The following is a 24,729-nucleotide window of genomic DNA, read 5'->3' as shown; positions in this document are numbered from 1 at the left end:
CACTACTCACTACTCACCACCCACCACTCACCACTCACCATTCATCACTCACTACTCACTACACACCACTCACTACTCACCACTCACCACTCACTACACACCACTCACTACACACCACTCACCACTCACCACTCACCACTCACCACTCACTACACACCACTCACTACACACCACTCACCACTCACCATTCATCACTCACTACTCACTACACACCACTCACTACTCACCACTCACCACTCACTACCCACAACTCACCACCCACCACTCACTACTCACTACTCACTACACACCACTCACTACTCACCACTCACCACTCACTACTCACTACACACCACTCACTACTCACCACTCACCACTCACTACACACCACTCACTACACACCACTCACCACTCACCACTCACCACTCACTACACACCACTCACTACACACCACTCACCACTCACCATTCATCACTCACTACTCACTACACACCACTCACTACTCACCACTCACCACTCACAACTCACTACTCACCATCCACCACTCACCATTTATTACTCACTACTCACCACGCACTACTCACTGCTCAGTACTAACCATCCACCACTCACCATTTATTACTCACTACTCACCACGCACTACTCACTGCTCAGTACTAACCATCCACCACTCACCATTTATTACTCACTACTCACCACGCACTACTCACTGCTCAGTACTAACCACCCACAACCTACTACTCACTACTCACTACACACCACTCACCATTTATTACTCACTACTCACCGCGCACTACTCACTGCTCAGTACTAACCACTCACAACCTACTACTCACTACTCACCACTCACCACTCACCATTTATTACTCACTACTCACCGCGCACTACTCACTGCTCAGTACTAACCACTCACAACCTACTACTCACTACTCACCATTCACCACTCACTACCCACTACTACTAGAAAGAAAGGTTTCATTGACTCTCCACAGCAGGCCTAGCTGAGGCCCAGAGGAGGATTCTCTCAGTTTTAACTTTATCAGGGGCTATCCTTAATCAATACGCTATCTGAAAAATAATGAATTACTAAAGTAGAATAAAACAGCTGCATTTTAAACCGAGGATTCATCAATTCAGTAATCTCTCAGTTACAGCTCAGGGGCCAGGAGGATCATTCCATCTCCATGTAATGAGGAACTGTGGGAGTTGGAGTTTCTCCTCTCCTCCAATCCCTCCACTCCACTTTCTCTCCCTTCCACCCCTGTCCAAATAGTGAGGAATACACAATCGCCTTCCTCCTCAGCTGTTCGTCATCCACCTAGCTAGCTAGCTACCCCTCTCTCTCTCTCCAGCTATATCCATCCATCTGATGTCCAGATCTATCCCCTCAACCCCCCTCCCCCCTAGCCACATTCTCTTCCCACCAAATTCCTCTCTTCCCAGGGTTATGAGATGGGGGTATTAAAGTGGAAATCTCCGGCGTGAAAGCAGGACCATTCCTGTTAGAGCCACCGAGCCTGACATTCCTGTGCCCAGGCTGCCTGGGACACCCCTGGTTTTGGGTAGAGAGGGTTGCATTGGGGGAGCAGTGTGCTATGGGGGGCGAAGAGGGAACACGCTTGGCGTCAGGATACCACCAGCGCTCCACTCAGTACGCTGGCCTGTAAACGACGGCCCCTGCCTCTTCTATAATGGGGGGATTTCTCGGCGGGTTGAGAAGGGGTTATGGGTGATGAATTGGGTTTTTAGTGAGCTCATTAGGAAGCCAAACATAGTTTAGACTGGCGGAGCGGGGCAGCAGCGCAGTAATCAGTTCTGCTCGCTTTGTTCCCTCCCTCTGGGACATTTGTGAGAAAAAAGAAAGAAAAAATTCATGGCAGTTGGCTGATGAGAGGGCTGCCGAGCAGAGGCTACAATCTGATGGTTGACTTGTTGATTTATAAACCTTTTCATTCATTTTCTCTCCCATACCCCCATTTTGTAACATACTCCCCCACCACCAATATCTGTAAGCCCCCACTTCAGTGCCAATGTCCGTGGGGTGTGGCAGGCCATGGAAGCCAGTAATAACTCCAATGTGTCCTGCACTCCAACAAAAAATGTGTTTGTTTGAGTCTGAGGTGTAATTGGGGGTAGAGAATCACTAGCAATGTTGCTATCATCATCCGCCCGCTGCCTGTAACATGGTGAGTGAGCCATGGTGCTGTATCACAAACTGCACTCTGCCAAAAAGGGGAACCCCTAATTCTGTGAATTCCTCTTCCTGATGTTTTTATGGAGAAGACTTTGATATGGATCTCCTAGGGATTAATAAAGCCATATAGCCCGTAGCTAGCAGACAAACCAATCACGTGATGAACTGCTTCTCTCTTTCTCTCTCTCTCTCTCTCTCTCTCTCTCTCTCTTTCTCTCTTTCTCTCTCTCTCTCTCTCTCTCTCTCTCTCTCTCTCTCTCTCTCTCTCTCTCTCTCTTTCTTTGTTTTCTTTTAATCCCTCTGCTCTATTCTCTCCATTCACAATCTTATTCATGGCTGAAAGGAGGAGAAAAAACACCCTCTATTTTGTGGTGAATATTGATGTCAGGTCTTCTAGGAGTAGTGGGTTTGGAGTCAGTCGCAGAGAGCAGAGGGTTCGGACAATCGTATTTTATTCCGGTACAAACGGTCACGCCAAAACACTAGGCGCATAAAACTGACCGGCCCAAACACAGGACCCCAACAGTCCGGAGAAAACAAATTACACATCCACAAACTAACAGAGGAACAATCCCACTCAATCATAGGCGGCTCTATCAGGCTTAAATAGACATAACTCAAGAAACAAAATAAGAGACAGTTGCAACCAATAAGGCCAAACCAACAGAAAAGGAAAAAGGGATCGGTGGCGGCTAGTAAACCGGCGACGACGAGTGCCGAGCGCCGAGCGCCACCCGAACAGGCAGGGGAGCCACCTTCGGTGGGAGTCGTGACAATTGATGCAGTTTGCTCTGCTAATTTTCATGCCCATTCCAATTAATTGAACATGACCCAGTTTTGCTTCCGGGGGGAACCCATTCACCCATCTATGCTGAGGCAAGACCTACCCTAAGAAGAGATGAAGTCCCCAGCTCTAAGGCACCATCCACGGCCTGTGGTTTTGTTTTCTGCCACAGTAATAAAGATATCAAAGCTGAACAGGGGCAGAGGGGACATATGTCATTTTAACCAGCCAGAGAGAGAATAGTGCCATTGTACCAAGATCATCTTGCGGGAGGACAGAGCAGAGGAGAGGAGGGGAGGGGAGGGACTGGTTAGGCAGCAAGGCTTCTGAAGGAGATTTGATCTTTACGAGATGGCGAATCATGCACTTAGATAACCTTTTGGGAGCTATTCTAGCAGTCTGATTTGGGAAGAGCTAAGGAGGGAAGAGAAGGGAAGGAAAGAGAAGATTATTCACAATGTTTTTGTGCGAGTGGTGCAGCGTGAAGACATAGAGGAGTTGAGGGGGAACAGAACAGGGTGGAGTTGTCAGGGAGGTAGCTAGTGTGAAATCTTTGGTCGAGACCCAAGGCCCTTCATTGGGCACTGATCACCATTTCTAGTCACTGTTATTTTTTTCTTATTTGTTTTATTTTCTCCATACCTTTCCCCTACCCATGACAGAGGAGTGATCGGGTGGGTGGTTTGGGTTGTTGCTCTCCGTCCCCTGCAAATGATCCCTTTGGAATTCATGCAAATTGGATCCTGACATCTGCAACAGTCTGCCTCCTTTTCCTTCTCATCTTTATTCCATCTACTTTTAGATGTTTTTTTCTCTCCAAACTGGATGGCCGGAACTGAACTAGCCTCGATGAGAGAGTAGCGTTAGTCCTTCAAGGCCCAAGTTGAGGCTGCTACTAAAACTACAGGCTGTTGTTTGAATAATCTTTATATAGATTCAGTGATATCTTTGTGCAGATAATCACCTTTTTATCACATCCAAGGAATCCAGCTAGGTTTCTGTAAAACATTCCCCCTTGAAGCTGTAACCCTTAATGGTGAAACAGCCATGTTCTTTTGGGATATTACAACAAACAAAGAAGTTACTGCAAACAAAGAACAGCAAAATATCTACTGCAATGTGGTTAGAGCGGTGTGGCTAGTAACCGAAAGGTTGCTGGATCGAATTCCCGAGCTAAAAAGGTGAAAATCTGACCGAACAAGGCAGTTTACCCACTGTTCCCCTGGTAGGCCGTCATTGTAAATAAGAATTAGTTCTTAACTGACTTTCCTAGTTAAATAAAGGTAAAAAAAACTAAGAACATGCTTGGCACAATTGAAAGGTTTGGTGACTCCTAAAATCAACAGCACCAATTGATTAATCAACTCATGGAGAAGTGGAGGTAGAGATCTCGGTCGGGGCTGCTAGAATAATCAGAGTCGTAACCAGGAGCAGTAGCCAATCAGAGAGAGGGCCAGGAGAAGGAGCAGCAGCCTATCAGAGAGAGTGCCAGGAGAAGGAGCAGCAGCCTTTCAGAGAGAGGGCCAGGAGAAGGAGCAGCAGCCTTTCAGAGAGAGGGCCAGGAGAAGGAGCAGCAGCCTTTCAGAGAGAGGGCCATGAGAAGGAGCAGCAGCCTATCAGAGAGAGTGCCAGGAGAAGGAGCAGCAGCCTTTCAGAGAGAGGGCCAGGAGAAGGAGCAGCAGCCTATCAGAGAGAGAGCCAGGAGCATCAGCCATTGTTGGCCTCTCAAAGGCCCTATTTATGATGTAATGAGATGATTGTTGTTACAGGTAGCAGGTTAATTACACTGGTAATTATCCCTAGCCCAAAGCCTTTGATTGTATACATAGCCCAGATTTCAGGCTTATTGAAAGATTCCTATTGCATGGAACCACAGGCCCCAGCAGCACTAGGGAGAAAAGTATGGACCCTCCCATCTCAGCGCACTCTCCTTTGTGGGCCCAGGGGAGAGGCTGTAGGTGAGTGGGGTTAGGCTGTGGGGGAGTGGGGAGAGGCTGTAGGGGACTGGGGAGAGGCTGAAGGGGAGTGGAGAGAGGCTGTAAGGGAGAGGCTGTAGGGGAGTGGGAAGAGGCTGTAGGGGAGTGGGGAGAGGCTAAGGGGAGTGGGGAGAGGCTGTAGGGGAGAGGGGAGAAGCTGTAGGGGAGAAGGGAGAAGCTGTAGGGGAGTGGAAAGAGGCTGTAGGGGAGATGGGAGAGGCTGTAGGGGAGAGGGGAGAAGCTTTAGGGGAGTAGGAAGAGGCTGTAGGGGAGATGGGAGAGGCTGTAGGGGAGTGAGGAGAAATGTAAGGAGGATGCCTTGCTTTGCTTTTAGACCATATTTTGGGTTTGGCCTATGTCCACTCCTTTTCCTCCCATAACTCACTCTTTACTGCCTTTCCCTCCCTGCCTCTACTTCCTCTTCTCTTTCCACTGCCCCAAACTTACCCCCTCCACCCCACTCTTCTGAAGTATGGAGGGATGTGCACTATGGGCCACGGTCAGAGCTGGGCCTGTGAGAGGAGAGAGAGAGGCCTAGTATCTGTGAAGAGGTAGGTGATAGTTATCTGCAGCATTCCTGGGATGACTGAGAAGTATCTGCCTGATGGCAGGGTTAAGGGACTAGGATAAGGGAGAGGAGGCAGAGGCGCAGGAGTTGAGCAACCAAATGGCCTTGCCTTGCCGGCTTTCCTGCTCTCTTTCCAGCATGTCTGCCTGTCTGTCTTCCCACATTCAGGAAAAAAGCCATCTAATTAGAAGCTCTTATTCCACGTAATTTAAGGGAACACTTCATGTGTTTTTTCTTCAGAGACAACTGCACATTACTCCTCATGCACAAGGACCCACTCAGTCAGTCAGAACTGCAGCTGTGTTAAGATAAAGCTTTATTTCTCTGGGTGTGTATACAGGTGTGAGAATATTTGGAAGTCCTCTGGCCTGGTGTTCACCGCTGGTAAAATGGTAAAAGGCAGGGAAGCGACACCTGAATTTGGCATCAGGAGTGAAGGAGGGCGGTAGGGAGAGGAGGGTGAGTGTAATTGCTGCGACAAGTTTTAGAGCTGTTAATGACTCCCGGCATAGCGCTCCCAATTTGTCAGCATGCTTGGTGTTTATTAAGCTGTTGTTTTACGGTCCAGTGCAAGGGCTGCTGCTTGTTTAAGCAGAGATCAGGACATAATGACTCTAAAACATCGCTGGCCTTAGTGGTCAACACAATAAAACAATTCCATTTAGGCCTGCCGAGTGGTGCAAAGGTCTAATGCTCTGTGCCAGAGGCATCACTACAGACCTGGGTTCGACCCATGAGGCGGCACACAATTGGACCAGCTTTGTCCGCGTTAGGGGAGGGCCGTCTGGGGTGTCCTTGTCCCATCGCACTCTAGTAACTCACTGTGGCGGCCTGCGCATGCACGCTGACTTCAGTCGCCAACTGTGTGGTGTTTCCTCCGACACATTGGTGCGGCGGGCTTCCGGGTTAAGCAATCAGTGTGTCAAGAAGCAGTGCAGCATGGCGGAGTTCTCTTTTGGAGGATGCATGGCTCTCGAGGTTTGCCTCTCCCGAGTTCGTATGGGAGTTGAAGCGATGGGACAAGACTGTAACTATCAATTGAGTATATAAAGGGGTAAAAAGTCTCAGTAAGGGTTTAGGGCTTTTTAAAGTATGAAAAAATAATATTTTACATAGGAGCAGGGCATCTAAATAAATAAAACGTTTTAGGGATTTAGCATATTGCTAGCATGTTGGAGTGTGTGTTTTGTTATTTGAGGTGTTTCCATATTGCTAGCATGTTGGAGTGTGTGTTTTGTTATTTGAGGTGTTAGCATATTGCTAGCATGTTGAAGTGTGTGTTTTGTTATTTGAGGCGTTAGCATATTGCTAGCATGTTGGAGTGTGTGTTTTGTTATTTGAGGCGTTAGCATATTGCTAGCATGTTGGAGTGTGTGTTTTGTTATTTGAGGTGTTAGCATATTGCTAGCACGTTGGAGTGTGTGTTTTGTTATTTGAGGTGTTTCCATATTGCTAGCATGTTGGAGTGTGTGTTTTGTTATTTGAGGTGTTTCCATATTGCTGGCATGTTGGAGTGTGTGTTTTGTTATTTGAGGTGTTTCCATATTGCTGGCATGTTGGAGTGTGTGTTTTGTTATTTGAGGTGTTTCCATATTGCTGGCATGTTGGAGTGTGTGTTTTGTTATTTGAGGTGTTTCCATATTGCTGGCATGTTGGAGTGTGTGTTTTGTTATTTGAGGTGTTTCCATATTGCTGGCATGTTGGAGTGTGTGTTTTGTTATTTGAGGTGTTAGCATATTGCTGGCATGTTGAAGTGTGTGTTTTGTTATTTGAGGTGTTAGCATATTGCTGGCATGTTGGAGTGTGTGTTTTGTTATTTGAGGTGTTTCCATATTGCTGGCATGTTGGAGTGTGTGTTTTGTTATTTGAGGTGTTTCCATATTGCTGGCATGTTGAAGTGTGTGTTTTGTTATTTGAGGTGTTAGCATATTGCTGGCATGTTGGAGTGTGTGTTTTGTTATTTGAGGTGTTTCCATATTGCTGGCATGTTGGAGTGTGTGTTTTGTTATTTGAGGTGTTAGCATATTGCTGGCATGTTGAAGTGTGTGTTTTGTTATTTGAGGTGTTAGCATATTGCTGGCATGTTGGAGTGTGTGTTTTGTTATTTGAGGTGTTTCCATATTGCTGGCATGTTGAAGTGTGTGTTTTGTTATTTGAGGTGTTTCCATATTGCTGGCATGTTGGAGTGTGTGTTTTGTTATTTGAGGTGTTTCCATATTGCTGGCATGTTGGAGTGTGTGTTTTGTTATTTGAGGTGTTTCCATATTGCTGGCATGTTGGAGTGTGTGTTTTGTTATTTGAGGTGTTTCCATATTGCTAGCATGTTGGAGTGTGTGTTTTGTTATTTGAGGTGTTTCCATATTGCTGGCATGTTGGAGTGTGTGTTTTGTTATTTGAGGTGTTAGCATATTGCTAGCATGTTGGAGTGTGTGTTTTGTTATTTGAGGTGTTTCCATATTGCTGGCATGTTGGAGTGTGTGTTTTGTTATTTGAGGTGTTTCCATATTGCTGGCATGTTGGAGTGTGTGTTTTGTTATTTGAGGTGTTTCCATATTGCTGGCATGTTGGAGTGTGTATTTTGTTATTTGAGGTGTTCGCATATTGCTAGCATGTGGTTGGGACTAGAAAACCTGTAATCCCATGGGCAGAGGGCCAGCCATACCCCTGCCTGCTGGAGTGTGAATAGAGGCACTGCGTGTGTGTGTGCGTGTGTGTGCGTGTGTGTGTGCGCGTGCGTCAGGAACATGTGGTCCCAGTGCTGTAGAGGGCCCTGCGTAAATCCTGAGTAAATAAAAGGGGGAAAGCCTGGACAAAAGAGGAGCCCCCACTGCTTCCCTCATTCACAGCCATTTGGGGGACTGAATGTGCTAAACGCTGCTTATGCCGGCTGAAAAGTTGAGGAGAAAAAGAAGGGGAAAAGAAGGCTTTAAATCCCCCTTCTTTTCTCTCTTTTCTCTCTGGCCAGGCCTGTGAGGGTGGGGAGGAGGTGGAGTTACAGGCAGTGAAGAGAGGGTGAAGGGGGTGTGGGGGGGGGGAGGTTCAGGCAGTGTGGAGGGGTGTGGGGAGGAGGTGGAGGTCCAGGCAGTGAAGAGAGGGTGAAGGGGGTGTGGGGGGGGGGGAGGTTCAGGCAGTGTGGAGGGGTGTGGGGAGGAGGTGGAGGTCCAGGCAGTGAAGAGAGGGTGAAGGGGGTGTGGGGAGGGGGTGGAGGTCCAGACAGTGTGGAGGGGTGTGGGGAGGAGGTGGAGGTCCAGGCAGTGTGGACAGGTGTGGGGAGGGGGTGGAGGTTCATGTAGTGTGGAGGGGTGTGGGGAGGGGGTGGAGGTCCAGATAGTGTGGAGGGGTGTGGGAAGAGGGGGTGGAGGTCCAGGCAGTGTGGAGGGGTGTGGGAAGGGGGTGGAGGTCCAGGTAGCGTGGAGGGGTGTGGGGAGGGTGTGGAGGTCCAGGCAGTGTGGAGGGGTGTGGGGAGGGGGTGGAGGTCGAGGCAGTGTGGAGGGGTGTGGGAAGAGGGTGGAGGTCCAGGCAGTGTGGAGGGGTGTGGGGAGGGTGTGGAGGTCCAGGCAGTGTGGAGGGGTGTGGGGAGGGGGTGGAGGTCGAGGCAGTGTGGAGGGGTGTGGGAAGAGGGTGGAGGTCCAGGCAGTGTGGAGATCCAAGGTAAAGGAGGCTGAGATGGCCCCTGCTGTTCCCTCTGTGTCCCACTATTTCCAATGGGCCGAGCACAGTGCCCTGGGGAACCCCCCAAAAAGTCCTCCACCTCACCTTCTCTCCCTCCCCGGTGTGGCAGAGTCGGGGGGGGGGTTGTTGTAATTAGTCACTTTAACCACAGCCTCTGTAAGCTACTGGCTCCACACTCATGCTCCATTACGCTCGGGCCCAGCAGCGCAAATCTTCTGGTCATGCTCTGAAAGCATACACACTGCCCATCCAGCCCTATCAGGAGCAATCTGCATGAGTATAATAATAGTATTGCGCTCTCTAAGGACAAATAAGTGTGCTCTATTTTATAAGCCCCACAATGTGTGGTTTAGAATGTGGTTTCTGAATCATTGGAAGAGTTATTACTCAGTCATGAATGGTTTGGGTGTACTGGAATAGTAGGGTAGGACATTCTTGTATTATTGATAGGGCCACAACATGTGTAACTAGTGGTTTCATAGTGTTCTCAGCACTGGCACCTACTGCATCCCCGATATAGTGTAATGTATGACACCCATTCTGCATTCACCTGTTATCAGAGACCCAGACCCTGAATGAGGATTTTTTTTATTCATACTGACATTTGCCAAGTGTGGTGGTGGCAGTAATATATTTATATTTACAGTCCTATTGCGGCTCGTTAATGAGCTCAAACCTGAGACCAATTTACCAGCAGGGAGATATCTGAATACATTTTTAGTAACTGCCTATTGGTGATGAGAGAGCTGATCTGAGTGTAATGTCTTCTGTGCCTGCCTGGTTGTTTACTGGCGTGCGCTCACTCTTTGCGTCCGGTCATTCCTCCCTGCCTATAATTCTCCCTGCTCTCTATCCGTGCATATAAAAACATGAACATAATTTAATTGTGAGCACTTTAAGTCAAGAGAGAAGGGGGTAGAGAGATAGCGAGAGCGAGAGCGAGAGAGAGGGAGAAGGAGGAAAGAGAGGGAGAGGGGAGAGTGAGAGAGTCTTTTTTCCGTCTCCAAGGGCACTGCTTTTCGAAAAGTGCCTGAGGCTAAGCTCGAGCACCTCCCCCAGGCCCTCTGCCCGCCTCATAATAGCCATCCCCCATCTGTGTGACACGGGCAGATGATGGGACGCTTCCCCTGTCCCGCTTGTTTTTTTCTCCCATTTTTTTGTTGCAGAGTGCACATCCACACAGGTTAAAATGCCAGAGTTGCCAGGGAACAGTCAGAAGCCATTAGCGTTTGAGACAATTTGCCCTGCAGCACTCCATCTCCGACTCATACGGAAGCAGTGGGGGTGGATGTAAATCACCAGCTCTCCTTTAGATGTAATGAGGTTGTGTAAGTTGGGCCTTCTCTTCTTCTTTCTTTCTCCTCCCTCACTCCTCTCATTATATGATTATTTCCATCTCTTTGGGCCAGCCTTCACATTCTTTCCACTTCCTGTGTGCGATGTTTGTGTACACATTGTGCAGATGTATATTTACATGGTTACCTATGTATATCATAAAGAGAAGCTCATATATAACATCCCCTGTTGGCGTGCAGTATGCATATGTACACTATGTATGATGGTAGGAGTGTGTGAAAGAGAAAGACAGGGAGACAGAGAGAGACCAAGAGAGAGAGCGACAGAGAGACAGACAGACAGACAGACAGACAGACAGACAGACAGACAGACAGAGAGCGAGAGAGAGAGAGAGACAGAGAGAGAGAGAGAGAGAGAGAGAGAGAGAGATGCTGAAAACCTGGGAGTCTGGTTTCTCCCTTGCGGGTCGGGGCAGGAGGGAGTGAGCAGGCAGGGTAATGAAGTGACAGGTCAGTCTGTAAATACGCACAGGTCGCCCCAGCCCCAGCCAGGGGGAGGCTATCGCATTGCAGTGAAAATGGAAACGTCAATAAAATGAATCTGCCAGCCTTTTTCCCACTGTGGCTCTATTGGATGAGCCGGATAACTCCCAGCAGGAAATTGATTTGGAAACTAGCTCCCAAAAAACAACAAAAACTCTAATACCCCAACATAAAAAGACTAAATCTTAACATTATTTAACCAAAAAAGGCAGCACTGTGAAGTGCAAAAGAGTGTGAGGTCCACTCTGGTTGCTGGTGTTGTTATTGAAGTTGAAAGCAACACTGGGGGAGTTAGACTAGTCCCTGCTTCTGGGTCGCATTTCTCAGGAAGCCACACATGGTCAGGCAGGCGCTACGTCTAGGCCCCAGTTTATTGTTTTAGGCTTTCCTGAACAAGGATTCGTACTTAGCGTGGGATTTATGGCATTTGCTGCTAATGAATGCCCATTCTACAATTTTCACACTCCCAGGCGTGCCGCGTCCCCTATTCCCACATGTCCTTCAGAGCTCCTAGCTTCTTTAGCTCCACACAGGGAGGGAGCACAAAGTCGGCACTTCTCTGTTTTCCTCTGTTGTGTGGCTCCTGCGCTAATGATGTGGAAGGAAAACACAGCAGACAGACAGACAGACAGACAGACAGACAGACAGACAGACAGACAGACAGACAGACAGACAGACAGACAGACAGACAGGGGGAAAAATAAGTGGAAGGGGGAAGAGACTGAGGAGAGGAGGAGGGGGAGGGGGGAGGGGGGAGAAAGGCCTTAACGCTGCATGTCCTTGTATTCTTCATTTATTTTGATTACGCCACTAGCCGGATCCTTCTTCTTTCCTCTTTTTTTTAATGTTATTAGTTCAAACATTTATGCAAGATTAGGGCTTGTATAGGTGCCCATGATTGATGTCTCCCCAAAAACAGGAAGACATGCAAGTCTGAATTTTGAGAATGTCGGGGTTCTTCTCTGCCTTAGTGGAGTTTTGCTGATCCATTATTTAGATGCCCTCAAGGAAGGCTTTCAAGGCATTTGGGCCTGGGGGCAAGAAAAAATAACTATGACTGTTAAAAGTAAATCATTTTTACTAATGCACAATTAATGGCCAGAGAAGAAGAGAGAGAAAAAATACAAAGATGGAAACTTCGGTTTAAAGGAGAGAGCCTGCCTTGATATGCGAATGTTTTCTTCCTGAAATCAAACACTGTCGGACATTAATGCAGGGAGAGAGAGCCGCCTGCCATGCTAATCTTGCGGCGGAAGGGGGAGGTGTCGCAGGGAGGGAGAGAGGATGGTGGTGAAGAAGCTGGGGGGGGGGTTCGACTCTAGTCCATTATGTGCATCGAACTGCAACAATGAACCAGCCCAATGCACACCCCACTTCAATTCACATTCAACGTCTGTGGTTTGTTGCATGTGTGGACATGTGTATATGTGTGTTTGTTCATAAGACTCCCTTCTCAGTCCATCCAGGCCCTCTGGATCTGAAAAAAAAGTCATTACATTCTGTCAAACCTGTGTATATAACTGAATGAATGACATAAGTCCTAATGGAAGTCATGTAGGTCATGTAGCCCCAAACCTGAAGCCTTCTTGTTGTTTTTTCTTCTTCTTTCTCCTACTGAACCGTCTGGAGGGGGAAGTGTTTCTGCTTCTAACCAACACAACTGTCCATCTATTCCACTCTGCTGGTCTGGGTGGAAGACCTCACCTCTCGTTTTTTTAAAAAAATGTAGTTGTTGATCCTTTATTCAACTAGACAAGTCAGATAAGAACAAATTCTTATTTACAATGACGGCCTACCAAAAGGCAAAAGGCCTCCTGCAGGGACGGCGGCGGTGTTGAAACTAAAATTAAAAATATGATATAAGTAGAGGACAAAACACACTACAAGAGAGACAACACAACACTACATAAAGAGAGACCTAAGACACGTTCTATATACTGTAAACCCCTATCCCTCTGTGCCTAAATCCCACTACCTATGTGCAGGCATTGGTATAGGCTCCTACTGAGTAGGCTTTGGCATAGTCCTCCATCTAACTTAGATAACCCACTGGGCTGGCATTAGCGTCTTATATATATTAGGCTTTGCTTACTAGGGTTCTATCTACCCCTTTGTGTTGATACTGCCCAGGCTTACTATTGGTCCATCTTCTGTCCTAGGCTGCTATTTAAACCTATGTCTTGTTTCTGTCTAGGAGATGGTTTAGAGAACAGCGTGGCGTCCCCTGGCACAGGTGATGACGACGACCCGGACAAGGAGAAGAAGAGACAGAAGAAGCGCGGTATCTTCCCCAAGGTGGCCACCAACATCATGAGGGCGTGGCTGTTCCAGCATCTCACGGTGAGTACCCACATAGTGGAGCACCTGTCGTACACAGACACTCACATGTACGAACCGTGAGATGCTGGAACAGACACGCCCTCATGATGTTTGTGGCCATCTTGGGGAAGTTGCCGCATGTACACATGCACATATATACACACACACACACGCACGCACGCACGCACGCACGCACACACACACACACACACACACACACACACACACACACACACACACACACACACACACACACACACACACACACACACACCTGTCACTCACGCTCGGATCAACTCAATCAAGTCAATCAGACATCCCAGTTTGCTCTGCTGAAAAGCCTCAGAGATGTGGATGTAGAGCTGACACCTAGTCTAGCGTAGCATTGCCGTCAGCAGTCCTGGCCACTGGTTTGTCACATACTGGATATTGTCTCTCAATGCACTATTGGCGCTTTGTTTATTCTAAACTGACAGCTATGGGGAAGGGTTTTCGATGAGAATCAGGTTCATTCTTATAGAGGAAAGTGTGTGTGTGTGTGTTTTATATGTGTGTTATGTCAGTGTCATTCCATTGTTAGCATTGCTTTTTACATTAAAATAAAACTAATAGAGACATGTTTTGATAGCACTTATGTCTTGAGCATTAACAGCACAAACATGTTGTTGAATTTCCTGTAAATACCCCCCAAATGGGTCAAACTGGCATCCATCTAATACAAGAAGAGCACATAACAGTTTTATTGTAATTATGAACCTAAAATGTGGAGCTTTTTTCACTCTTGATGGTCATTTAAAAAGTATATATATGGAGAAGACATTCAAATATTCATTCAATCTGTTTGAGGTTAAGATGGCAGCTCTCCATAGCTCAGAGGAGCTTGTTTGTTTGTTTCGGTCTCTCTTTGCCGAACACTTAAATCAGACATCTGACAACAGCTCATTCACTTCAATAGGCAAAGAGTGATGCTACACCTTGGATGAATTATTCAGAGGACACAATGATTCTGTGGATCATTTTGGAAATGAGTCTGTGTGGGTGGAGGGTGTGGGGGCTATGTGGGTGGAGGGTGTGGGGGCTATGTGGGTGGAGGGTGTGGGGGCTATGTGTGTATGTGCTTGCATGTGTGTGTGCACGTGTGGGTGTGTGCACACTCTTATTAGTAGGGTGGGTCCCTGTTTTGCTGCTGTAAAGTCAGGATTCACTGAACAGAGCGGGTGTGTGCAGTGTGGTGATGCAGCTAGCCAGGAAGCAAGAGAAGGGAGTGTGTGTGGGGAGGTGGGAGGGATGGGGTGGTCATATCCCACCTCCCTCTATGATGTCAGGACATTATCAGAGCAGAGGTCTGTATTGATTTGGACAGGGAGGTGGAAGGGACACACAAGCTGGTGCCTGCTGACCATGTGGACTTGTTGGAACGGACAGAGTGATAGTAGAAGGGGGGAGGGGGTGAATGGAGAAGAAGAGTGAGAGAGGGAGCCAGGGCAGGTCAGAACCCTAGGATGATCCTGACCCTCTCACTTAAGAGGGTCAGGTGCCCCCTGCTGTACCCCCATTGCCCGCGTTTCCCAAAGCCTCTGCCCCCCAGATTACCTAACCAGCAAATACAGCCAGCAAATACAGCCTAATTGAAAGGGCTGTAAATCCATTAAATATTGGTCAGAGATAATCAGGAGTGATTTAATCACTTTGATCTATTCAGGAGCAGTGGTACTGCAGCAGCACAGCCATTAGCCTCACGGCAACGCAGCAAAGCACAGTGCTTATTATTCTCATCATTATCTTAATGTTTTTACTGATGTTCATGGCTAGGCTACATCTCCTAGGCTGGATATTTCTCCCCAACCCACAGAATAGAATGGGCTTCATTTGAAAGCTGACTGCGTGTGTGAGGGAGAGAAAAAACGAATACAAAAAGATCCCCTCTTCTTTCGCCCGACATGAGATGAAGTTGGACGATAGTTTAATGGGTGAAGAAGGGAAGAGGGGGGAAAAAAGGGGTGAACATTTTGGAGGCCTTCTTTGAGCCACTTACATGGTGGTTAGACAAACACACACACACACACACACACACACACACACACACACACACACACACACACACACACACACACACACACGTCTCCTGGTTAATTTGGTGTGCTTGTACTAATTAGAAATTTCTCGCTTTATTGAGGGATCATTAGGCATCTTTCTTGGTGACTTGAGGAATGCCCGATTGTAGGTCTCTCACAGTTCCAACGTTTCCCTGCTCCAAAAAAGGAGAGAAAGAAACACAGAAGGCTTTGCAGCCTCTCCAGCAATTTCCTTTACAATTTTTTTTAATTAAATTGAAAGAGTGGAAAGGGGAGAAGCAAAAGAAATCCCAATAGATCGAGTCCAGGGGCATTTTTTTTAATTCAGAGAAGTAGAGCTTTTAAGACTCCTCTTTTCCCACTCTCCTTCATTACCTCTCCTGCTTTTAGATGTTTTCTCAAATCTTTATTTGTCTGTTTTGTGAGAAACCAGGCCAGTCTTATACAAGCAATAATCCCTCCCTTTTAACCTAGCTTCATCTTTTTTCTTAGAGAAAGAGGGCTAATTGAATTATCCCCCTCTACTCTACTCTAGCCCCCCAACCCATACACACTCACACACATACACACTCACACACATACACACTCATTCACCTTTTCTTTTAATTTGTTAAGCAAATGTATTTTCCATTTAAGGATGCGTTTGTGCTGGGGTGAATTCATGGGGACTTTGGCCCCTGAATGGCCTATTGCGGCATTCTGCCATTCACACATTCATTAACTGAGGCAGAGAGTGAAAGGGAGCGGGGCTTGTATTTTCTCCAGCATGCTAGCTTCTCCTCCATGAGAGCGACCACAGGGGTCTCCTACATATGTTCTCAACATCCAGCCATTGTCACCTATTCTGAAAGAGCTCAAAAGGACGGGACCCCCTTCACACCGCGAAAAACAACACAGGCCAATTGTAACAATTGTTGGCTTTTGGATTCAGTATTATAACTAAATCGCATCCCCCTCCCCTCCCTCCCTCCCCTCCCCAGCCCCCCCCCCCCCCCCCCCCCCTCCTGGGTTCCCCCTGACCTCACACTCTCATGGGAGAAATCACAGGCGGCTTTCTTCATCACAGTCAGATATGGAAAATAGTCTTTCTTCAATTGGCACTTGCCCCTCAGTCCTTCACCGGCCATCCGTCGGCCTTCAGTCAGCCCAGGGAGAATGAAGCGCAGCGTTTTGTGTGCGGCAGCCGAGATCTGATATCTTCTGTATGTAATGAATACGCCAGCAATTATTCTATAGAGTTATTGTGATAAGCCCAGCCTCTTTCATGCATGTATTTATCTAGCAGCAGAAAGCACGCGAGCTGGCATCTTTTAATGTTCCCGGTGGAATTGGCAAACTGCTGGAGAGATCAGCTGGCATAAGCCGGTAGTAGAGGGCCAGAGACAGGCTCTCCCTCCACCCCTCCCTTTCTCTCCCTCCTTCTGTCTGAGTTTCTGGATGTCTTCCAGTCACATTAAGGGAAGGGAAATCCCAGACTGTTGGTATAAGCTTTTCAATTTTACAGGGAGATTATGTTATCAGAAAGGTAAACTTCACCGTTAGGGGTAAAATGGACTGGTCTTCAAAGGCATGGAGGCAGAAAGGGGACGAGAGGGAGGGAGAAACTGGAGGAAGGCTCTAAGGAGAGAAGAGAAGACAGACAGGGTGAGATAGACAGACAGATAGTGAGGTTGTGTTGCTAGGCTAACTGCTAGCTGGGAGGTTTTCCATAGTAGTAAGGGGGCTGCCCCTTTGTTTGGCGAAGACAAACTCTTGAGTTATCTTAATTAGCCTTTTGGCGCCCTCAGCCTTCCTCTTTTGTAGCTCCCTGCTAGCCCTCTGTTAGGCCCCACTAGACATTGCTAAGACAAGGGTTGACTAGGCAATGAAAACAGGAAGCGCTAAGATACAAAGATACCACTCTGGACCTGGCCTTGTCTTTTGACTAATCTAATCACTCAAACACCTATAAAAATAAATAGGGGACCTCAGGAGCAGACCTAGTGGGACTAGTGAGTGAGTGAGTGTGTGAGAGAGAAAGAGACAGAGAGAGAGGTTGAGAGAGAGAGAGATTGGGAGAGCGAGAGAGAGAGAGAGAGTGATGCAGTCTGTGAAGGAAGGAGTTGCCCTCTCAGGCAGGCATCAAGCGTCTCAGGTTTTGTGCTGGGCCGTGCACCCTTTGGCCGGGGTGTTTGGGGAAATGCTGTTAAGCTGCTAAGCCAGGTGTATTGCTCCCCTGGGCTCTCTGAAAGGGAAGTGATATATCCCATGGTCCTCTCCATAGAGCCATGCAACACTTTCACATGGGTTACTTTGAATTCTGTTTTCTATGGAGCCCTGCTGCATATCGACTGGTATCTTAAATCACAGAAAGAGTTGCAGCAATGAGACAAGACTGTAACTACCAATTGGATACCATGAAATTGGAAAGAAAATGGGGTAAAAGTAAAACATTTTTTATTAAATAATTATCACAGGAGGTTGGTGGCACCTTAATTGGGGATGACAGACTCGCGGTAATGCCTGGTTGTGGAGTCAGGGGAATGGTATCAAATACATCAAACACATGGGTTCCATGTGTTTGATGCCATTCCATTTCCTCCATTCCAGACATTATTATGGGCTGTCCTCCCCTCAGCAGCATAATTATTGGGCCATTGAGACGATATGATCTATATCATGTAGATTTTTATCTCCTACAATTATGTCTGTATGAAGACATCTGGAAGTCAGGGTAAGAATACCATGAGTGTCATGTCATTGTGACATGGTGACTGCCATTGAATATAGGGATCCAGGGCAAATTGGTTATACAAACATGGCTTTCAATGGTAACATAGGCAACAACAGCAATTGTAGAGAGATGTCAACTATAGTATCAACCCTGTTAATATAGAGCTTAACAAGAGTGATGACGCGATGAGTAGATGAGTAGGCCATCACAAACATCATTAGCAGACGAACACAGAACAGACAGGGCCAGCGGTCACTCTCCCCCTCAACCTAGCATTAGTCTCCATGGAGACCGGGTGCCATCCCCAGGTCGTGCCCCAATGGGGAATGGCTCTGTAAACCGGAGAGACATAAAATAGCCTGGCTAGCTAGGTCATTCTGGAGACATGGGCTTGGAAGTGTTGGCAAAGTTTGATAACGGATCTTTTTCACAATCGATAAACATGTGCTCTAATCTACCCACTAAAAAGAGAGGGCGTCAGTTGTGTTTGAGTAGACTAAACATTCAGACTCTCTCTCTCTCTGTAGTGTTCCCTGTCTGTCTGTCTGTCTGTCTGTCTAATCCATGTGTATTGTTATGGCCACTGTTAGTGCCATTTCACTGGTACACCCCACATCCGCAAACAGTTTGAAATACAAAACAGTTCTCATTTTACAGCACTGTTTTTAAAGCTGTCTATTCCTGATTTTGTTCACCTATACAATTTATTTTCCACTTAAATTGGACATGATGTTTTCTGTTTATATGGGATGAAGAGTATGTTTCCTGCTGCTCTGGTATTCACTGGTTGCCTTTTCTCTTGTCAGCGAGGTTGTCTTGTGTCTTGTGAGGTTCAGGAGGGGGGTGAAGGGGGGGTTGATGGGGGTTCTTAAGGGGTCACAGAGGTTCTGGACTGAAGGAGGCCCACATACTAATCTGTCATGTGCTCGTTTGCCATGTAGCCCAGAAGTCAGTTCTCCAGTCACCCATGGCAACCCAGGCGACAGTTTGGTTCACCACCGCTGCATGCCCCCCCCCCCCCCCCCCCCCCCCCCCCCCCAAGTGTGTATGCGTGTGCTTTCACATTTTCACATACCACATGCCCCCAGGCTTATGTGCCTATAAGAAAGAGTGTCACCATATATGGAGTCTCTATCTCTGCCTGAAGTTTACAAAACAAAAGTGAAGCGAGAGGAAAATGGCAGTGTTTTGGAAATCACTGAAGTAAAGGATAATGAGTGAAATTAAGTTTCAGGTTTGCTGAGGTATGAACTTTTGTTCCATAGTGTGTTCCTCTAACTAACGCTGATCAGGTCGGCCACCCTGGAACGAGGACACAAACCATCTGTTCATCACTCGCCTTGTTCAAACATGGGCCTGTGAAGATGGGAAGCCACTGCATGGCCAGTCAGTCCCCATCGATAAAGACACAGAACTAAACCTTCCACCAGAAGACAAACCATGACAACCAAAAACTAGACCCAAGTGTTTTCATTTCAATTATAGGAAATGCTTGTTGACTTGCAGAATATAGTTTTCTAGGGATTTACAAGAACAATAAGTATTTTTTTCAGAGGAGAGAAAGAAAAAAACTCCCAGAAAGTTTAGAAGGCGGTATCCAGTGACCCCCCTTCTGTTAGGCTGTATAATTACATGACAAGCCACATCAACCTTTGGTTGTTTCATGTTGGAGTCTTTTTACACTAATTCCCAGTGGTGTTTGTGTGTCGTAATTGACAGAGCCTTTTTTATGATACACACAGCCCTGTAGTGCTTAGCTGGCTGCTCCACAGGTTTATGATACACACAGCCCTGTAGTGCTTAGCTGGCTGCTCCACAGGTGTATGATACACACAGCCCTGTAGTGCTTAGCTGGCTGCTCCACAGGTTTATGATACACACAGCCCTGTAGTGCTTAGCTGGCTGCTCCACAGGTTTATGATACACACAGCCCTGTAGTGCTTAGCTGGCTGCTCCACAGGTTTATGATACACACAGCCCTGTAGTGCTTAGCTGGCTGCTCCACAGGTTTATGATACACACAGCCCTGTAGTGCTTAGCTGGCTGCTCCACAGGTTTATGATACACACAGCCCTGTAGTGCTTAGCTGGCTGCTCCACAGGTGTATGATACACACAGCCCTGTAGTGCTTAGCTGGCTGCTCCACAGGTTTATGATACACACAGCCCTGTAGTGCTTAGCTGGCTGCTCCACAGGTTTATGATACACACAGCCCTGTAGTGCTTAGCTGGCTGCTCCACAGGTTTATGATACACACAGCCCTGTAGTGCTTAGCTGGCTGCTCCACAGGTTTATGATACACACAGCCCTGTAGTGCTTAGCTGGCTGCTCCACAGGTTTATGATACACACAGCCCTGTAGTGCTTAGCTGGCTTCTCCACAGGTTTATGATACACACAGCCCTGTAGTGCTTAGCTGGCTGCTCCACAGGTTTATGATACACACAGCACTGTAGTGCTTAGCTGGCTGCTCCACAGGTTTAGGGAATAACAGCCATGCATTGTTTCCCGCCCTGACATCAGACCTTTTCACTTGGCCACCTTAATCCAGATCTGTCATAGTTCCACTTCACAGATTGACAATCCAGGCTCACAGCCATGGAGAACACAGAATACAGCACAGCACTGTTGCAGTTGTTTAACACCTGCTGTGTGTATGTGTCGGTGTCTCACATAGTTCCTCATTTGCTTTCTAGATAAACAGTGTTGTATGCTGTTTATTTGAGTTTACCCTACCTGGTATTAACAGGCAGTTGTGAGAACAGCGTCTCATTCCTTCTCCCTCTCCCCCTTCCTTTCTTCCCTCCCTCCCTCCCTATTGTTAATGCACCGGCCTGCTATTCACGCCTAAATGCTCCTTGTTTAATGAAGTAGCAGAAATGAGTCCTTTCGCTAAGGAGATGTTTACAACACGTCGTTCACACTGTTTGGAGGTGATTAAGCCATGTGAAACTCTGCAGCGCCTGCCAACAGAAAAACAACACCCCATAACAACAATAAAAGGACAACAAGTGGATCCTGAAGGGATCCCATGTATGTATGTTACTGTTGATTTTTGCAGCCACCGAACTTAAAGAAAATCATATTTGAGAAGTTTGAATTGTTGCGTAAATTCCCCAATTTCTAACATAATTTGCTTGTTTTATTTAACTTTTATTTAACTAGGCAATTTAGTTAAGAACAAATTCTTATTAACAATGACGGCCTACCCCGGCCAAACCCTAACCCGGACGACACTGGGCCAATAGTGCGCCGCCCTATGGGACTCCCAATCACTGCTGGTTGTGATACAGCCTGGAGTGGAACCAGGGTCTGTAGTGACACATCTAGCATTGAGATGCAGAGCCCCATTCAGAAGCTAAAGCTAGTCCAGTGCAACTTTAATGAAGATGCAGCTCTTAAAGAGAAGCCATTGGATATCTGATGTTCATTCAGATGGGTGTTTATAGTGCCAAGGACCTCTCTGTGCATGACCAGGGGCCCATAGTCAGCCCCTGTTGGCCCCCTGTCGAGGTGACTGCACATGCCCTGACCTGAACAGAAGACAAACAGAGGAGAGCCTGTGGAGTGAGGATTCATAAACTACTGCTCCATAGCTGGATACTCCTCTCCTCTAAGACCTCATGCTTCAGCGAGAACAGGCCTCAGCTACCCCCTCAACCCTCCCTCCCTCACACTGACCTAACCCACTGCTGCAGTCATAACATTGATCCATTGGCTAAGGCCAGGCCTAGCTGACGCTTTGGGACACAAAAGTGTATGATGTAATGGACTGGGGAGGAGGAGGGAGGGCAATCTGCGATACAGTATACACATGGTGCCCCATTGTGAGAAAACTCAAAACCAAGACAGGCACTGGTACAGATGGAGAGGCCCAGATTATCTGAGGTTTTCCGTGTCCTGGTTTTTTGTACTCCATTGCAGATTGTGTTAGAAGAATGTGTTTGAGGCTTTTAAATCTTCTCAGAGAGTAATTTTCCCAGACCTCTCCTTCTCCCAACCTCACCCTGTCTTCCCTCTCCCCTATCACACCCTCCTCTGTTCCACGCCTCATGCTCAGGCCAGAGGGGGTTTGTGGGAAAATAGAAAAATAGGAAAAGCCCCCTACAGGCTATCAGTCAGTTGAATCAGCGGTCGGTGGTGTGTTGGGTTAGTGGTGACCAGCTAAATGAGATACTGTAGTTTAGCTGCTCTGAGCTGCAGGCACAGCCCAGAACCCCCCTTTGATATTCAGCGAACACCAGGAGAAGGGGAATGCAGGGAGAAAGGAGCAGCACGAACATGGAAGTAGGAAACCAGGCTAAAGGGTAAGGAGGGAGGAGGTTGAGGGAGGAGGATGGGGAAGGTTGAGAGGGGAGGGGTGAGGAGGGGGAGGTTGAAGGATGGGGGAATAGGGCACAAATCAAAAACAGACCCGGTGCTGTTTCTCTGTTTGGTTTGGGACCAAATCCCACTCCTGGCGTTTTGTCAGTGGTGGAAAGTACTTAAGTAAAAATATTTAAAGTAGTGCTTAGGTAGTTCTTAGGGGTATCTGTACCTTACTTGACTATTTATGTTTCTGACAACTTTTACTTTCACTTCACTACCTTCCTTAAGATAATTATTAACTTTTTGCTCCATACATTTTCCCTGACACCCAAAAGTAGTTACATTTTGGATGCTTAGCAGGACAGATAAAGGGTCCAATTCACACTCTTATCAAGACAACATCCCTGGTCTTCCTTCTGCATCTGATCTGGCAGACTCACTAAACACACAACATCCCTGGTCTTCTTTCTGCATCTGATCTGGCAGACTCACTAAACACACAACATCCCTGGTCTTCCTTCTGCATCTGATCTGGCAGACTCACTAAACAGACAACATCCCTGGTCTTCCTTCTGCATCTGATCTGGCAGACTCACTAAACACACAACATCCCTGGTCTTCCTTCTGCATCTGATCTGGCAGACTCACTAAACAGACAACATCCCTGGTCTTCCTTCTGCATCTGATCTGGCAGACTCACTAAACAGACAACATCCCTGGTCTTCCTTCTGCATCTGATCTGGCAGACTCACTAAACAGACAACATCCCTGGTCTTCCTTCTGCATCTGATCTGGCAGACTCACTAAACAGACAACATCCCTGGTCTTCCTTCTGCATCTGATCTGGCAGACTCACTAAACACACAACATCCCTGGTCTTCCCTACTGCATCTGATCTGGCGGACTCACTAAACACACATGCTTCATTTGAAAAATGATGTCTGAGTGTTGTAGTATGCCAATGGCTTTCATTAAAATAAATTAAACAATAATATGGCTCCATCTGGTTTGCTTATTATAAGGTATTTGAAATGATTTGTACTTTTACTTTTACTTTTGATACTTAAGTATATTTTACTTAAATACTTTTATACTTTTACTCAAGGATTATTTTACTGGGTGACTTTCACTTTTACAATTGGGTACTTTTTCCACCATGACATTTTGTTGTGTGATTTTCCTCTCTACCCTTTCCCTCCCCTCTCTCTGTTGCTTTTCTTTTGCTCTGTGCTTATTCCAGACAGGGGATTCCTTCACAGTGGGTTCCTTATAACTAGGAGCCAAGCCTCTCGTTCTCACCTCAACTCCCCTTGCGCTCTTCCCATCTTCATTTTTCCCATTCAATAATACGGCTGGCAGACTCTTTTGACACCAGGAAGTACAGTTTCACACAATCCAAGCAGTTACTCTTCCTGGGGTCCAGGAAAATTAAGGCAGTTTATACAATTTTAAAAACGATACAGCACATTCACATATTTCACAACACACTGTGTGCCCTCAGGCCGCTACTCCAACACTACCACATATCTTCAGTACAAAATCCATGTGTACGTTTGTGTGTTTGCACGTGTCTGTGCCTGTGTTTGTGTTGCTTCACAGTCCCCGCTGTTCCATAAGGTGTTTTTTATCTGTTTTTTAAAATGATTTTTTACTGCTGCATCAGTTACTTGATGTGGAATAGAGTTCCATGTAGTCATGGCTCTATGTAGTCTGTTCTGGACTTCGGGACTGTGAAGAGACCGCTTGTGGCATGTCTTGTGGGGTATGAATGGGGCGTCTGAGCTGTGCGCCAGTAGTTCAAAAAGACAACTCGGTACATTCAACATGTTAATACCTCATAAATACAAGTAGTGATGAAGTCAATCTCTCCTCCACTTTGACCCAGGAGAGATTGGCACGTGTATTATTAATATTATCTCTCTATGTACACCCAAGGGCCAGCCATGCTGCCCGAGTCACTTTTTGTGGCACCTGACCACACAACTGAACAGTAGTCCAGATGCGACAAAACTAGGGCCTGTAGGACCTGCAGGACCTGCCTTGTTGATAGTGTTGTTAAGAAGCTAGAGCAGAGCTTTATTAAAGACAGACTTCTACCCATCTTAGCTACTGTGGTATCAATATGTTTTGACCATGACAGTTTAGAATCCAGGGTTACGCCAAGCAGTTTAGTCACCTCAACTTGTTACATTTCCACATTATTTATTACAAGATTTAGTTGAGGTTTAGGGTTCAGGGAATGATTTTTCTCAAATACAATGCTTCTAGTTTTATAAATATTTAGGACTAACTTATTCCTTGCCA

The 24,729-nt window shown here is 46.9% G+C and overlaps 1 protein-coding gene across 4 annotated transcripts in view; it reads left to right on the top strand.

Moving 5' to 3' along the window:
* LOC110505709 (homeobox protein Meis2) overlaps window positions 1–24,729 on the top strand; it is a 128,379-nt gene that overhangs the window by 37,140 nt on the left and 66,510 nt on the right. For 3 of the 4 annotated variants that reach the window (XM_036962750.1, XM_036962753.1, XM_036962751.1), the window contains exon 8: window positions 13,206–13,351. In XM_036962750.1, the coding sequence (XP_036818645.1) occupies window positions 13,206–13,351 (146 nt within the window). The remainder of the gene's footprint in view (window positions 1–13,205; window positions 13,352–24,729) is intronic. The other variant, XM_036962752.1, reaches the window with a different exon arrangement.

Source organism: Oncorhynchus mykiss, chromosome 25 (assembly GCF_013265735.2).
Source record: "Oncorhynchus mykiss isolate Arlee chromosome 25, USDA_OmykA_1.1, whole genome shotgun sequence".
Lineage (NCBI taxonomy): Eukaryota > Metazoa > Chordata > Actinopteri > Salmoniformes > Salmonidae > Oncorhynchus > Oncorhynchus mykiss.
Note: the sequence above shows the minus strand (reverse complement) of the source record. Positions and strands in the feature narration are given on the sequence as shown.